The sequence below is a fragment of the Protopterus annectens genome, chromosome 1.part0, assembly GCF_019279795.1.
Source record: "Protopterus annectens isolate FY-2018-M chromosome 1.part0, PAN1.0, whole genome shotgun sequence".
Classification (NCBI taxonomy): Eukaryota; Metazoa; Chordata; order Ceratodontiformes; family Protopteridae; genus Protopterus; species Protopterus annectens.
Window position 1 is genome coordinate 950194507 of NC_056725.1, and position 14396 is coordinate 950208902.

The 14396-nt window shown below is 36.8% G+C and overlaps 1 protein-coding gene across 13 annotated transcripts in view; it reads left to right on the forward strand.

Moving 5' to 3' along the window:
* The window catches only part of LAMA2 (laminin subunit alpha 2), a 4753606-nt gene extending 4744699 nt beyond the window's left edge, over positions 1–8907 (forward strand). For all 13 annotated transcript variants that reach the window (XM_044064325.1, XM_044064371.1, XM_044064344.1 and 10 more), the window contains one exon: positions 8581–8907. In XM_044064325.1, the coding sequence (XP_043920260.1) occupies positions 8581–8735 (155 nt within the window). In that variant the 3' untranslated portion in view covers positions 8736–8907. The remainder of the gene's footprint in view (positions 1–8580) is intronic.
* Positions 8908–14396: the final 5489 nt, after the last annotated feature.

Below are 14396 nucleotides of genomic sequence, written 5' to 3' on the forward strand. Positions count from 1 at the left end.
TGAAAATGTTAAAGAGGAGGTGACCAAGGGCAGAGCCCTGTGGTACACCGGAGGTTACTGGGAGGTAAGGAGGGAATATGAAGTGCCATTTTATTGACTAATTCCTATTGGACAGGTAGGTTTTCAACTACGGAAAGGTGGGCTGAGAGAGACCTAGCAAGGATAACTGAAATAAGAGTTTGCTGTGACAAACTGTGTCAAAAGCTTTGAACAAGTCTAGAAATAAGGAAGAGACTTGTCTGCCATTATCTCTAGCTTTATTTACAGTATCTATATAGGTTAGAACGGAAGTGCTAATACTATGCGGAGGACAGAAGCAATGTTGTGTAGGCGATAGGTGTAAAGTTATTAATCTGTTGCATCTCTTCCTTTGTGCATAGGGATAATGTGTGACTTTTTCCAGAGAGATGGAGTGTGGGATTCCTGGATAGACCTATTTATAAGGACTGAGACAGGATAGGCAATGCTATTTGCTGCTATTTTTAGGTACTTGCATGGAAGGTCATTAGCTGAAGAAGAGCACAGTTTTAGTTTGTTTATGAGTAGTTTTATATAGGATGTGAGCACAGGTTTGAGGTAAAAGTGGATGCAGTGATATGTGGCTGTTGGGCAGGGAATGGGTTAGATGTTGAGTAATCCTTAGTTACAGATGCTATACTATCTATAAAATAAGAGCGGAATTGTAATGCAGTTTTGAGTGGTGAGTTATCTGGAGAGGAGTTTGTGTTGAATTTTTGGCCGGGATATAAAATTCTTTCAATGGAGGTCCAACATTTTTTAAGATTGTCTTTTGTATAATTCTGAAAGTTATTATAGTATATTTTTGTCTTCATTTATTTGCCTTTTAGTCCAGTTGTGAAGCAATCTGAAGTTTTCAAGATATTGATGTGTTTCACATTTTTGTAATTCTTTCCATGCCTTTCTTTATCCTGCATTATCATTCTACTCTTTCTGAATAGCCAAATTGCATTATTTTTCAGTCTCTTCCTTGTAGTTGTACTGAATTCAATTACAGCATCATCTAAGGGGAGGATATTTAGGAAGTTTCAGTTAATAAATGACAGTGTAGTATTGAACATTTCTGCCTTAAACTTGGAAAGGTTACATGTTGTTTTATAAATGTATTGTTTAACTGGATGCGTGAGATGTCTAGTCGTATAGATTGGGAGATGATCACTGAAAGAGTCTGACACTGTACCTGTGGTGGAGTACTTGCTGGCATCTTATACTAGGATCCAGTCCAATACAGACTTTGATGTCTTGCTATAATGTGTGGGGCTATTGATTAGTTGTGTGAAACCATACAAGTTCATGCTAGATGTAGGGGAGTTAGAGTTTATATCCAACCAATTGGCATTCCCATTACCTAGCAAATATTTTTCTTGTGGAAATATTATGGATATCCAATGTAGGATATCTTGCAATATAGCTGCATTGTCAACAGGAAGGATATAAAAGACAGTAATACATATTTGTTTATAACTGTTTATTTTTAGGAAAGTAATAAGAAGCTTTGCTGAACTGAATTTTAGTGTTAGGATTACTGTAAGGGGAAATGTGGTAGGTACTGGGAAATATTAAAGCAATACCACCAGCTTTCCTGTTTATTATGCATGATATTATAGCCAGGAGGTATAATTTTGGATTTGTTTATGGTCGGATTAAGCCAAGTTTCATTTACAACGAGAACATCGGGCTTATGTTGGGAAATCCAGGCATACAGTTCAGCAGCTTTATTTCTTATACTTATAATATTGATTGCAGAAAAAAAAGATTACCAGAGTTGGGGACTGGCTGTTGTTTGGATACAGAAGTGTTCATTGTGATAGGTGGGGCCAGGATTAGGGAGTAAATTTCCTCCTAGAATGATTTTAGTATATTGGGGAATTATGCATACTTGTTTTTTGTAGAGGATTCTTGCACTTAATTTCTTTTGGTTTGAGATGAAGTGCAATTAATCAGCCTATATTTGGAATAAAGGTGTGGGGTGATATTAAATGGGTTTGGTGTAATGTGTGGAGAATGTAAAGAGGAAGTATGAATAGGCGGTTGGGACAGAGTTGGAGCGATGTCGCAAAATATTATTCAGTCATGGTAGGATAAAACTGGCACAGTAGGAGAAGAATAGAGGAGAGGCTAATTAGTAGCATAATTAAGGAGAAGCAATGAAGAAGGAAACAAGAATTTACAGGACAGCAGGAGATTCAGTGATGGTGGATTCTGAGAGCTGGAAAAGGACAGGTAAGGGTCGACGTATTTTCTATAAAAGAAGAGAAGTAGGTTGTCCTGGTATCTTCTCTGGAATATAAGGAATAGAGGGATATGAAAGGCTAGAGTATAAAGATGTAGTCAAAATATGAAAAAAATGAGGGTTTAATTAGGAAAAGAAAAAGATACAATGCAGAATAGATAGGTAATATTTAGGAGGGTTGTGATTATAAATGGATATAGTGCAAAGCGGTATGGGAAGGAGAAAGATAGTTGGGAATGGGGTTAAAAATTGAATAGAGATAGGAAGTAGGAAACAAGAAAAAGAAGTGTATGTATAGAAGTAGTAAGGGCAGTTGGGGAGGGTTTTGGAGTAAGAGTCACAAGTGAAATATGTATGTTGGAAGTATAATATTAGAGTAAGAGGGCATAGGTGGGATTGGGTGTAGGGGAGCAAAGTGAAGTTGAGGGTAGTGTGCTTCCTGCTCTCAGGTCAATTTTGTTAGTGAGAGCAAACAGTTTATAACCAGAACAATGCAGTTAACAAAGAGATGTGAGTAAAACAGGTTGTCTGTTATTTCCTCAGACAAAATAACTAGCATATGCAGTATAACCTACTGGTCAAGCAAAAGGGAACAGTGGCCAACTTAGAGTTCCTTAGAGTGCCTGGACTATTACACAGGGGCATTCAGTGACAGAAAAGGCATATGTTTAACTGATTAAATTAATACTCAGTGAGGTTCTTCATGATAAATATACTTACATTAAACAATGACAAAATTCTCAGTAAGTTTGTAGGTGTAGGGCATTGTGGCAGAGCTACTGCAATATAAAGGTCAGATGTAGTGATGGAAGGCTATTAAACATTGACAAAATTCTCAGTAAACTTGTAGGTATAGGGTCTTTTGGCAGAGCTCCTGCAATATTGGGTCAGATGTAGTGACCGCAGGCTATTCAACATTGACAAAATTCTCAATAAGCTTGTAAATGTAGGGCCTTGTGGCAGAGTTCCTGCAATATCAAGGTCAGATGTAGTGACTGCAGGCTATTAAACAATGACAAAATTCTCAATAAGCTTATAATTTAACTTGAACAATTATGCATTTCATTTGCTAATTAGATTACAATCATACAAAATAAACACAACTATTACTGTATAAGAATATTCATGCATTAGTAGATGTTGAATATTAAGCATTTAAAGATATGTATTAGTGTGTTTGTCAATTAAATAATCAGTTGTGAGTAGTGCTTAGAAATTAAAAAAAAGGGAGATGAGGGAAGGGGCTATGGAAGGCAGAAGTGTTACTATTGTAGATAAGAGTTGAGGTATTAATCAGTTTAATCGATAATTATATAGAAATATGGGTGGCCACGGTGGTGCAGTGGTTAGCATTGTCACCTCACAGCAAGAGGTTCTCCGGTTCGATATTTGGCTGGGGTGCCTTCTGTGCGAAGTCTGCATGTCCTCCCTGTGGTCATGTGGGTTTCCTCTGGGTGCTCCAGTTTCCTCCCACATTCCAAAGACATGCAGTAGGTGGACTGAATACTCTAAATTGCCTGTAGGTGCAAGTGTGTGTGCAGGTGAGTGGTATGGATGAATTACTGTGGCAGGGCTAGCCACCTGGTGGTGTAAAACCTTGGCTTGAGATGACTGTCATGGCTGAATTGACACTCTGACCCTATGTGCAAAACTGCAAAAATAGGAAAAAGGGATATATATATATATATATATATATATATATTACTATCATAAGGGTTATATTAGAAATATAGAGGTGGGGTGTGCAGTGTCACAAAATGATGTATATGGCTAGGAGATGCTGGTAAAATTATTCAAGTATTGGCGAAGACTGGTTATGAGGCATAGGATTCTGAATTAAGAGAAGTAGTTTGACAATATGGCAAGCTGAAGATAGTGGCATTTGTCCTGGAGATAAATATCTAGTAAGCTTAATTTACTAAAAAGGAGTGCTATGTCCCTGGAGCTCAATGCATTTGGCCACTCACTGCAGGAGTTTTCTATGTAGAATTGCTGTTCTGAGAAGTACAGTATGCAGTAAAGACAACATGAAGGAGCCTGGGACAATCTGGAGATATTCTTCTGAAGAATCCAGTCAGTAGGAAATTGCCTAATTTTATTTTGAGACAAAACCTAATCCGGTACAAAAGGGCACACACTTTATGATTAGATTTTGAAGGTCTGAATTCTAAATAGAAAGTATATAAATGCTATTCACTGATGGATTTAAATGCGATTTTGTCTATTTTAAGAAGGTGGGATTTCTAAACTAATGTAAAGCATGGTAACATTTCTGCTGTACTGATAGAGAGATTGTTAGGCAAGACAACTGTGTTTAAAACTGAGTAGTGTAAACCTATGGTAATGTATGCACCAAATTCCAATAACAGAAAATATTAACTGTAGATATACTCTATTTTAAATGTGGAAAGTTGTTAATTTACCTAGATTTAATAAAAGTAATAATAACACTGCTCTACCTGTGAAAACTAGTAATGATGTGAAACCTGTGAAATGCAATAAAATTGTCTACAATAATAGTTTAGTCACCCTTCTGCTACTGTACTATTGCAAAATTAAGTGCAGTGACTTACCTGATGGCACGGAGCTGCGAGGTATGCTAGTCTCAAGTGGCAATGTTATATTTAGTGAAGGGTAATACTAAGAGAATAGTTAATCATCTGTATTCATGGCAATAGGAAATAATATCTCATTACTCAAACAGAAATACAGATTGTGTTTGGGAAGGTAGTTCATCCTGTGTTGCTGTAGTCCTCAGTTTAATATGATAATCATGAAACACTTTCCCCACTTTATAGATTAGTGAAGACAATGTGAAAAAGGTGGTGATTTTAACAAAATACTTTATCGAAGTTGATCAGGGATTAGAAATCATTAGTAGAACTGAAGAGAGGGAGTCATTCACTGAAAGGGTGCATTCTAAAGTGTTGAAATTAGAAAGTATAGAAAATGCATAACCTGTGAAGAATTCTAAACTTCCTGCCAAGATAAAACAGAAAGCCACAGAAACAGAGGGAAACAGAGCACTAATTATGTTCTTTTTGTTGTTAAAAATACATGAATTGTAAACAGAAGGAGAGTTCTATGCCTCGGGCAAAGATAGCAACTGAAACTAAGGAGTGATAGAATGAGTTGCCTTTCAAGAGAGAAGTTAGACACTAAGACCCAAGTGTATGTATTAGTAGAAGAGGTCAACAGACCGATCATGAACAAACACCATAGTTGGCTGACCACCAGGTAAGCCAGTTAAACATTCAAAAGGCACAATGGAAATATAAAGCTTTCAGCTCAGCAATAGAATATATAGCTAGATCTGTATTAGAAGTAGCTTATCAAATCAGTGCCACTTCTTGCCGGTACTTTAAATTACAAAATTGTTAATGTATATGTTAAGTAAGAACAGGGAGAAAGCATTACATGAACTATTAGTACCCAGCCTTTCAGAAACCCAATGAGGAGGCTAACACATAGCCATGTACTAAAAGGATACTTACGAATAGATAATACCAAAGCATAGATCCTACCAAGGTTTTCTGTACTGGAAAAATGAAAGATATTACAGACAGCTATGCTGGAAGCCCTGAATGCCAGAAGGTGGTTTCTCACTCAGGCTTTAAATATCCTTTAATTCCTGTGCCAGTCATAGAGGTACCATTTGGGTGTATTGCTATGGGCATTGCTGAGCCACTGATAAAATTCAGTCATGAGTTTCATGGCATGGACTGTGTAACTATGTACCCAGAGGCTATCTGTCCATGCAGTGCTAATGCTAAATGTATAACTATGGAGTTAGTGTTAATAGTTTTACAGAGTAGGTATACCTGATCAGGGGATTCTGTTTACCTCCAGTATAATGCACCAAATTGTGCCAGTGCTTTAAAATTAAATAATTAAAAACCTCAGTGTACCATCCCAGACAGATTTATTTGAATATTTTTACTAAGCTGATAGTAGATGATGGAAGTGAGTGGTCAACACCAGCTCCTCTCTCCTTTCCTCATTTATTGAAGCAGGCTGACACACTGGGTGACTGGCACCCACTGCAGGAAGGTGTTTCACACTGCAGTATATGGCTGAAATACTTGCGCCCATCAGTCTGTGCACACCACCGTACTCACATTTTGAATCATGGACCGAAGTGAGCATGACTCATCAATAAGGATCATGTGCACATTAGACTGGAATAAGCCAACAACATTCATACCATCTCCCATGTTTGCCTGTATGATGGCTGTCCAATTGTCTGTCACACACACAACAAAGGTCACTGAAATGATTGTTGCATTGGAGTGAATAGACGTGAGGGATTGTTAGGAGGTGGCTAATGACTGACAGGCATAAAAGGGGGCTAATAACTGGCAGGCACAGTGGGGGTGGAGGGGGATCACCCAGAAAAAAAATTTAAAAAAAATCATCAAGTGCTAACAAAAATAAAATAAAATAAAACACCTCTAGCCCTTTTCGGCTACAAAGTACCATTTCAATGCTTACTAGTAACTGCAGTCACATAAGCATCTCCAGCCACATTACAAGTGGCATAAGCCACAACTTTGTGATGTATTGTGAAAATGTATCCATGCTCAGTATATCCTAATGCCATCTCCCATATCAGTGATGGAAATAAAGCAAGGATATTAAATTATGCAATAGTACTGCGGAGCAAAAGTAAAAAAATGTCTCTTTTTAACAATAGGGTTCTATAATAGAAAACAATATGTTATTATTGGGGATAATTAAGATACTTATGGCCAGTAAGGGAATACAATTTGATCACTCATTGTTTTCCCTAGTGATCACACAATGCCTCTACTATGGGTAAAATATGAATCATCCACAGCCTGCCATGGTGTGTTATCATAACTAATAATCATGCTAATTAATACAAACACAATGGAATGACAATGAACATGCATATTCATGAAGACTGGATATCTATACTTAAGAGATGTAGTACTGATTCTGAAGGCATATGTCATACTGTATGTATTGAATAAAACATTATTAAACAGGATGAATAACATCATAAACAACACACAAATGGCTGTTTAAAGCTTCACCCAACATCATTGTGTAGCACTTTTTTCTTAAAACATTTGTGTTAAATCACAATTGGAATGACATCGGAACACATGCATTAATAGAAAAGAAAAACACACTGATATTTATCATTGTTTTCATGCAGTATTCATATACATTTTCTTTTTTTAATAATGTATTTATTCATTTATTGACTGGGATAGTCCATCTGGGTAGTGCCCCTTTTCAGCAGTTGTTCATGGAGGAAAGTTCCATGAATACAAAATGCAACATGATACCTAGCAAAAAAAATCACGCAGTGTAATGCTAATTTAGATATCCATATTTAAATATAGCATAGAAGAGTTTATAATAACAATAATAATATTTTCTGTCTCCTCAGACCTCATTTTTTTTGGCCCAACCCCCAATATCCAACATCCACCAACTACTATCCATCCTGTCAGACTTTCTCCATTTTTTTTTGCTGGAGCCAGTCATGGATCCTGTGGGTATCCCAGGGGCTCAGCTCATCTGTGTTTCTTTTCTGGGGATTTTTTTTTGAATGACCTACCCACTCCCTCTCCCCACCCTCACACACTTGATGACTACATCTGAGGGCAACTCCACTTATTGGACCACGCTTCCCCTTAGGGATTGTATCAATGAGTGCCATCCCACCTTGGATGGGCTTTCCCATCCCTTCCCTGCTGCTACATCAGTTGCCTAAGCTGCTAACTGAATGCAGGTCAGCTGGGCCATAGTCAGGGCTTTATCACTCCATGCCACTATAGCAACTCCAGTAATAATAAGATCTGAGCAGTGCAGTTCAATATGGCTCTCATGCATAGTTACTGATAGCATACCTAAAGCATTAGGAGAGCAGACCGATAGTGTAAGAAGGAATATCGACTAGAAAGAAAGTATCATACAGGAAAAGTTCAAGTAAAGAGCAGAGTACTGGAGAGGAAAATGAAGTATACCAGTATCATTCACTCCAACATTACATAAATTGCTCCATTCCTTCTTCCCTTTTGATCCTGCACCCTTTACTATCCTTTAAATAACTCTAATTTGCAAGCTTTCTGTCATTGAAATAATTGGTTTCAGTGAAGCAATGTTTAATGTACTTCTGTTCCGAATGTATCATAGTTCCAGAGGTCACAAAAACCTGCTTATTGTGGTAATTTTTGCTTATACTCATAATTTTATGTATGCATATACAGTGTAAATGTAAAGCTATTACTGTATTTAGTAATTAACTCAGAAGTCCTAATGTTTCTTAAAATATAATAATTGTATTTTTTTAACAGATGACTCGAAACAGGTTGGTCTGACTAGCAAGACACGTTTCAAGGGATGCATAAAGAATCTCAAGTTAATAAAAGGCAGTAGAACACAAGAGATTGACTTCCGCAGAGCATTGGAGCTGATTGGAGTTCAACCACTGACATGTCCTGCACAATAAAATAAGAAGCATTCATGCATTGTTGTTGCTTATAAAACTGTAGTCTCATAAAACAATAGGTTAATTTGTGTGGCAAAATATAAATGGGTTATAACAAATGCAGTTATGCTCCAATTTTTGAAGAACAGCTAATCTGTGTGGCAAAATAAATATGACTGGATTTTCAAACATACACCAGTACTCCATTTAATTTTAAATGATGTATCAATGCATGATGTACTACTACCAAAATGAAAAAACTGCAATTTCTTATGAGATTTTATGCATCATGTAAATGATGTTCTTGTAATAACATGTTTTTTTTTACTTTTAAGAAACCTTCTTTCCAAATAGTTCAGCTATTATTGTATTTTATTGCAGAAATATTAATCAGCAATGTAAAGTGAACCACAAAACTCGCAAATTAGGGAAATATAATAGCAAGTTAAAACAAAGTCCCTTGACTGCCAAAATTAAAATGTCTCCGCTATATTATCTTGACTTGTACATGTGTCGACCACATATTGTCTGCCAGCTGGTAAAAACAGTCCACATGTATCTTGAAGGATTTTGAATCTACTAAACCCAGCCATAACTATATAATTTTCAAATGCAGATACAGTTCAAGGTTTAGATTCACTGGCTTGTATGCAGAGGATTCAGTTATTACACTAAGTATATGTCAGTGGCATCATTGTAGATGCTATAACTATTTATACTTCAAAAAGATAAGACAGTCTCATGCTTTTGACGTGGTATTTCTTTTCCTACAGGAATATATCAGTCACCCTGCAGTTTTATCAGCAGTCAATAATACTAAAACATTACTATTTCTCCACTAAAAAGTTACTTTTTTCTTTACTCGTGCATTACAATACTGCCCTTTCCATCTATGGTATTACTGCACCCTGGGCTAGTACACTGTATGATGCCAAGCCCAACTAACATTCAGGTAGCTTAGAAGTATATGCTGCCAAGAGCACAGTGACTGCAGTTCTAACGTCCTGCACTGGTACCTCGTCCTTTATTTTTGCACAAGGCTGTAGCTGAAAAGAACTTTACATGTAGTTTATTTACAGTAACTGGAACAAACCAAAATAAACTGCCCAGTGCATAAACACAAAGTTTAAAAAGACTCTGTGGTTACTACTCCACGGCTATAACCACATTAAAACTGAAACCAGGCCTGTTCATTAAACCAGTGTCTAGTGTTTATATTCAGGACTGCAATACAGCTCAACTTCTTAACGCAAGAACTATGGACAAAATCAAAAATAATAGGGTCAAAGGTTCATAGGTAAGTAATAGGCTAGCTGCCTGTCTAGGCCACTTTAAGCCTACACATTTTTCCTTTTTGTGCTCAAAATAACCCATCTCATTGGGTTATATATTGGTCTTACCTAACGAGAATAACTGGGATCATACCATATATAATATGAGGGGACCCATGACTAGGATAAAGCATTTACAAGCTGCCTCTGCCCATTAGTAGTATAGGGGGCAGTCCTGGGGGTAAAGTTTCTGTTTTCTATCAATAGATCTAAGTTGCACTTGAATATGGACAGGGATGAACTTTGTTTTATATGTAATGGAGTTCAAATGCTGAAAATTAGGGACATATTATGGACATTGCTATTATAAGCTTAGAAGTTTACTAGATTAGGTTTTGCATTAGCATCCATTCTGAAGGATATGAAGTCTGAAACTCAAATGCCTGCCATTGTTTAGTGACTTCAATCTTAAGTATTTCTCCAGAAAACCACAAATTTTATAAGGAACAGACCAACAGAATGAGGAAAAAATCAGGACATTCTGGGAAAATCATGAGCTGTACTGTAATTTTTTCCAAGCTTGCTGCAGATGCATTTCTAATGTATGATGCACATAGCATATGCATATTGAACTATCAATTGCATAAATGCATAGAAACACACAAAAATAATATTCCTGGTCTATCCAGTTCATTTACCAAAACCTTTCAAAAATTTCAATACACTCCTAATGAAATGGGGGGGGGAGCAATTCCAATATTATCTATTTATATTCTGGTAGCCTTGAGGTCAGATTCTAAAACAGTTTATGCCTGTGGCAGCATGCTATCCCAAGGGCTCTTGGATTCCTTATGCTGTATTGAGTAATGAGGAATCTCACAGCCTCAGTTTCAGGAATGATACAACATATGACTTACAAATGTTATATTAATGTTGAATTCCAATGTAAAATGTTAAAGTAACAGTGTGGTGCATTTAAGTGCTTAGGCTGTGTTGGATTAGGAACTGCTCTGCTAATGGCACTGGAACTAGAGGGATTACATTCTGGAAAGTCATATCTCTCAAATTGTTTGCACACACAAAGACAAGGGAACATAGAGGTGATCCTAATACCTTTCATTCTTTGCTCAAGAATTCTGGACAAAGACAAAAATAGTGAGGGGGGCAAAAGCCCAAGATTAGAGACATTTTTAAATATTATTTTATTTCACTTAAACACTAATACAACAGGTTTTCATCAATATGCATTTAACAATAATTACTATGAAATTCTGATGTATAGCATTACTGAGTGACTGTAGTCCTCATGGACTTTTCAGAAAATCAAAAATGTTATGAGAGAGAGGACAAAAACATGAGGCAAGATCAAAGACAGGTGAGAGGTATGCATATACCTTAGTACCAGGAGCAGCATCCAGGTATGGCTGTACTGAGACTGGCACAGTCTTAGTTGGATGCTGAGAAACTTACATATGCACAGTGCTGATGTTTAGTGAGATACCATTTTAAAGTTGGTGGATGTATTTTTAAATCATTTTAAAGTGTATTGGTCACATTCTGAATTAAGTGTAAAACACCTTTGGAGATGGATGTAACCTTTTTACCATTTATCATATACAGTACCAAACTATACAGTTTTGGAAGGAAAAGGTATGCTTTTTTTTTTTTTTTTTTTTTTTGCATTTTATTTTGTTAATAAGGATAGTCCCATGACTTTTGTCTCAGAGCTGGACATTGTTATCATGATATCATGAAACACTGTACCCACAATGCTTTAGTACTTAAACTAATTCATAGACCACTGTGTTTCCATGGTAAATGCATCACTAGGAGCTGCTTACTGCCTCCAAAGACATGTCAGCAAGTAGGTCTTGTAGGTGGAACAGCATACAGTGAAAATGAACACCATTGATGCAGTTCTGAAACCATAACCTAAGTAAGATATTGCACTCCTGAAGACATGTTGTGTGTAAGACTTAATCAGATTATATGTAAAAATCAAACAATAAACTACAACTTTTATGTTTAGGCAAATATATTTTAATATAACAACTATGCTTAAGAAAAAATTAACTGTAAAACAAATATGCTTCACAATATGCCCTTTAACTGTATACTAGTAGAACAGCCCACAAATGTGCAACCATCATTATGGCAGCCTTTAAACTGCATGCATGTATTAGCACTGTCGACATACAGGTAGTACTGTGGAGACTGGCAAATTAAGGGACTGTCTGGGCCTGAGTGGCATGCTTATGCAGTATCAGATTACATCATGCATAAGTAATGGGATTCACTTACAAAGAGTATTTCTGATTCTCGTCGTGAGCTATGTATGATGTAGTGTCTTGGCTCCTATTTAAGACTCCAACCCCCCAAGTAAACTTTCATAATGGAGGCAGACCTGAAAAAAATAGATTTGGGGTAGTATTGCATGATGGTTACGGTTGTCTGTGATGCTACCCCAAGTGCTTTGGAATCCCACTGAAGGGGAAGAAGCTAAACAAACAACAAATATAGTTCCAAATTAAAAATAGATAAAATGCATACACAAAAAAAGTGTCAAGCGCATAGAAATACAGGAAATAAAATTTCCATCCACCCGCTATACTTCCTACCTAGCACCATCTACCATTTAATAAACACATTCAGGATTGCTGAACAGTACATGGTCAGCAGTCCATAAATACTTACTTTAAAGATTTGCCTAAATAATAAAACTGATTCAACAGTATCTTCCACATCACACTTCCACTACAGGACCACTGTCTATCATTATCTTAGGCCCATGCTTTCTTCATACAGATGCACAATATACGCATCTTCCCTGCACCAGAGACCATTCTCACTCCTAAACAGCAAGCTGCTTTCTGAGGAAATTACATTATTTTTACAATTAGTACCTAGGGCACTTCAAATTACTATTTCATCACATCCTGATATTCTGAACTGATTTTGTTTTCAGTTTGGCATCTACGCATCCGTACCTCTACAGCTCTGCAATGGTCCTCCTGCAGTTACTTTGTAATGAACTGTCACTTCTAACTACAAAAATATCTGTTCTGATGGAAATGTATGATGGCATTTTAGACAGATTTCATGGCATACACCTGTAAGATAACTGTTTTGAAAGTTTTTGGCTGGGTTCCAAAACATTAGGGCAGAATAGCAGAATGTACTTAGATAAACAGAAGGCTTCTACCAAATTGTGTAATACAGAAAGTAAGTTAACTGCATGATTAGCATATAGGTGAGTGCACTCCACCAAAAGAGTGCACTCACCTCTATGCCACCTTAGAAGGTTATACTATCTGGTGTAAATGGAAAGCATCCAAGTAAGGAAATCAGTATTCACAAAGTACCAGTATAAAGGAAGTGCATAGCTGAACAGGGAATGCCATGTTTATGTAATATAGCACAAGTTTGCATGACATATGATAAAGCAGTGTGTGTTTGTGACAGATGTTTTATACAGTCACACATTAAATAGTGCATGTAGATAGCGTTAGACAGCTATTCACATAAAATGGTAAGTGAATATGTGTACATTGTGTATATACAGAATTGCAATTGGAGGACTACCAGAATACTGCAGTACTGCTTAGTCTTCCAAGCAGCTCAGGACCAAAAACATGGTGATGTGGGGTACTAGACCTCATCATCAATACGTTATTATGAAGTAATAGAAAAAGTTGTGGTAAGGGTAAGAAGAATAATGTACCTGGGAGAAGGGAAAGTAAGGTCAGACTAGGGTCAGATGGACATGGTTATTTTTATTTGTGGGACTTGGACCCTGTTTGGACACAAAAGGGACTAGTGAGATGTTCCCAGATAGCTAGGTCATGTAGAAGCACAAAACAGAGGACATAATATAGCACAAACACATTAAGGTTCAATAGAAATGGACAGGGTGATTGATATATATAATACACAGACAGCACAGGAAGTGGGTAGTGGATGACACTGATGAAGACAATTTATATAATTATATACATAATTATTCATAATCTATATATTGGCAACCATGCCAAAAGTATCAAAATAATGCACCATTGTAACACCAGTTCTGCTGTTGTGTTCCAAACAGTTTGTGTTTGTACCTGAATGGTGGATCAGGAGTGACTGATGGCATAGTATGTATAGCACTACTTTGCAATAAAGGATAGACCAGCACAGCAAAACATATGTAGAAGTGCAGACATGCCATATGTGGGCAGCTATGGTCATGTACACAGATAGCACATGCTACATTTGTTAATGACCCAGTGACATATTTCTGGCTCAGCAGATGTCAGCAGCAGTGAGAAGTTATTGTCAGTATTCTGGTAAGGCAGAAGTACAAGGTACAGCTGCATGATCACAGAAGTGTGAAGAAATACTATGTAAATGTAAGAACCCCACAGACTATCTG